The sequence below is a fragment of the Phaethon lepturus genome, unplaced genomic scaffold (assembly GCF_000687285.1).
Source record: "Phaethon lepturus isolate BGI_N335 unplaced genomic scaffold, ASM68728v1 scaffold18800, whole genome shotgun sequence".
Lineage (NCBI taxonomy): Eukaryota > Metazoa > Chordata > Aves > Phaethontiformes > Phaethontidae > Phaethon > Phaethon lepturus.
The window spans coordinates 1-3,252 of record NW_010509996.1 but is presented as its reverse complement, the minus strand read 5'-3'; the positions used below and the strand labels follow the sequence as shown (position 1 = coordinate 3,252).

The following is a 3,252-nucleotide window of genomic DNA, read 5'->3' as shown; positions in this document are numbered from 1 at the left end:
AGGGAAAGACAGGAAACCTTATTACAACAGTAGCTGAGTGTAACAGCTCTTCATGAAACCCAAGCTTGTTAATGGGGAAGAGAAAAAGCAAACGCAGCCATGACTCCTAAAACAAGCTGCTTGCTTTCAGATTGAACCCCTAAAACTGTTTTATCGTGAAAATTACTACATTAAAACAAATCACTGCCAAACTGTGCTTTTAGAAACCTATAGAGTAGTTACATGACAAGTCCTGAAATCTCACATTAAGTCAAGGTCACTTACAGGTTACTCTACTTGCAAATTGAGTAATAAAGTCTGAAAGCTTTCCTTCAGGGTATATATTCCTGCCTCAGTACACAGAAACACAGTAGAGTCACTTGGACTTTCTCCATTGCCCATTATAGAATAACCTTTTATAAATAAATGCCTCTACATTTTAATAGCAGGTAATTCAGACACAGCACAAGCAAGAAGCTGAGAGATGGCCAATCAAACTCAAGCCAGAACACTTTCCATGGGTTACTTCTTCCTCCCTTTGTTTACAACATCAGCAGTATATTATATCCCTAACTCAAACAAAAGAACAATCCATGGGCTCCTAAATGCCAGAAGTCAGCCATGCTCCACTACCAACTCTGTGGGCTGCTTTACAGCAAGATCCTAAAGCAGAGAGTAAACACACAGAGCTGACCACACAGACTTACAAGTCAAAGGACTAAACTAAGGCCAAGCTGCTCCATGAAATAAACCACAGGTGTGGTGTGCAGTCTCACTCTGGTCTAGTTTCCAGAGGTCTAGTTTTCAACATGCTTGTCACATGTTATATCTAAGTGTATATATTTGTTAAATTGAAAAAGTACCTATTAAAACATTTGAAGATTTACACTGAAAGCCTGAAGCAATAAATTTCATATAAGTTTTGCAAAAAAAAAAAAATCTTCACTGGCACTTCATCCCTATTACAGCCTAATTAATTTCTCTTCCTGTTGCAAGCTTTTCATTTATTTCCATATGCTTACTAACGACTGTATGAACCCATAAGGCAACTTAACTGGACATCAGTTATCTCCGAGTCAGAGCATACTTGCAGACAGCACAATTTTCACCACTGTACAGTTCCAGCCTGCTCAAACCCATGTATCTCATGTCCTCACGACGGTTGTATGTGGATGTGCAAAAGCCCCTTGAGTGCAAGCAGGCTCATACTCAGTGAGAAACACTTTTTGTGTTCAGGTAACTGTTCTTGGAAAGCCTGAGGCTCTTTCACAACTTCAATCCCACTTACATCGGTCATGCATAGTGAGTTCCAGAGAGGGAACGTGTTTCAGTTTCATGGAAATCTTACCTGATGGACAAACACATCTTCCTTGGTGTCATTCCTGCAAGACAACAGGAAATTGAAATTCATGTATGAAAGGCACAGTAAATTCAGCCAGTTTAAACATTCAATTGTTTGGGGTGGGAACAAAACAGGCAACTGTCAAGACAAGTAGCTTTCAGCATCAGCCTTGCTCCTCAACCTGCTCTCAACTAGTCCCTTACTAGCTTGCTGATAGAAGTGATTGTCGGGTAGCCTGTGCAAGGTTTAGAGCACACACTGAAGTCCAGTAAGTCGCATGTGAAAGCATTCTTCCTTCCTCCTGCACATCCCTCTGTCCTTCATAGCCCACCGATAGGGATGTGTGAACGACCAGTCAATCACTTCTGGTAGTGCTCTGTGTGGGAGATGGGCTATCACAATCTTTGAAACAAGCTGCATCATCACCGCTCAAACTTTGCGTGATCTCTCCAGTTACATCCTCTCAGCCTGCAGGCTTCCTTCATTTAAGGAGTAACAACACTAGCTGGCCACTGAAGGCAGTAGGATTAGTCAAGTTGCAACTGTGAGCACAGAAAGAGAAGAGCTTGGGTTTCTCCCCCAACAAGAAAGCGAAAACAGCTCAAGTCTATACCTAGAAGAATCCAAAAGCATCCCCCAGCATGATCATGATACAGTTTCCACTCCAAGCAAAGCTGGACAACAGCAATATGGTACCAAGCAAAGTCAGAAAAGTTTCTGTTCTGCAATTAAGCAGCACAGCCAAAACAGCCTCCACACTGGTTTGAGAGGTGTACATGTTGTTTTCACCACTCGTAACAAACTTAGAGCCATACACCCAAGCTCACATCACACCAACTGAACCTCGCTGCAGTATTAGTTTCATTAGTCTATGAACAGTCTGAATCAATAGCAAAGTGGCTTTTATTTCCTAGAATAACTGGTTAAAGACATTGCAAAGCAAGCTTGTGTTAAAATGTGTTCAGAACTGGAGAGCTTGCAGGTATGGATGACAGAATCAAGATTTTTTTTTTTTTTTAAAGATAAAGCCAGGTGTTCCTCACCACTGGCTTTAAAACACGAGGACGACAATTAAGACTTTTCCAAAAATTCAATGCAAGCTACCGCTACTCTGTCAGACAGCACCAGTAAAAATAAGTCAACTTGTTTCCTCATGGAATTGATGCCTGCAAGCCTCAAGGGTTACTGGAAAAAGGTAGCCAAAAAGGCAACAAAGCAAAGCCAGTCCGATCATCGTGAGGCACCTTATCTCCAAGGACCCACTATGCAGGATCCAGAAGCCCTTACAAAGCTTGAGCCTAAATACTTTCTTCTTCACAATGCAAGATCTCCTGCCAGATGCTGCAAAAGCTGAAAACCTTCTAAAGAGGTAACAGGTTTTCAGTAACAAAACAAAAAAAGGCAGCTTCACACCTTCCTTCACTCTCAACTGGAAAACAGTGGTAGGAAGTGCTCATCATCTGTGCTCTGCAAGTGTGGATGCTCTACGCTCTTGCCCCAGTTCAGTTTCGGGCAACCATACCAAGATGCTTGTTTAATGTAAAGTCCTTTCTGAAAATGCAGTTTCCATTTAAGAGGACACTGGAGATTTAGATCAATGAATGACTTGGTTACACAGATCCCACTCAAGGTGTATCCGTGGTCAATTCTGAAGCCCAGTGCCTGATTCCTGATGGCCTTTTCCAGCCAGCACATCTAGAAGCAGCAAGCCTACTGCTGCCTGGATGGTGTCACAGTAACAGCGATCACCTTCTCAGAGAAAACTTGAAATGGTACAAGAGAAACCCCCATTCTGAAGTCCTTCAGCTTATCTGCACTAAATGATTCTCCTAAAATAAAAAAAGGAATCAGACAAGCAGCCAGATAAAGAAAACGCCACTGTTAAGCCCAGCAGAGCACTAAATACAAAGCCAGGTATCAACGTGCAGCTC

General features: G+C 42.2%; 1 protein-coding gene across 1 annotated transcript in view; it reads right to left on the bottom strand.

Moving 5' to 3' along the window:
• Nucleotides 1-1,361, bottom strand: part of YBX1 (Y box binding protein 1) — a gene marked incomplete at its 5' end in the record, with an annotated part of 5,685 nt that extends 4,324 nt beyond the window's left edge. Inside the window, 1 exon segment of the mRNA XM_010293910.1 lies at nucleotides 1,328-1,361. Within this exon segment, the coding sequence (XP_010292212.1) occupies nucleotides 1,328-1,361 (34 nt within the window).
• Between the last annotated feature and the right edge of the window lie 1,891 nt (nucleotides 1,362-3,252).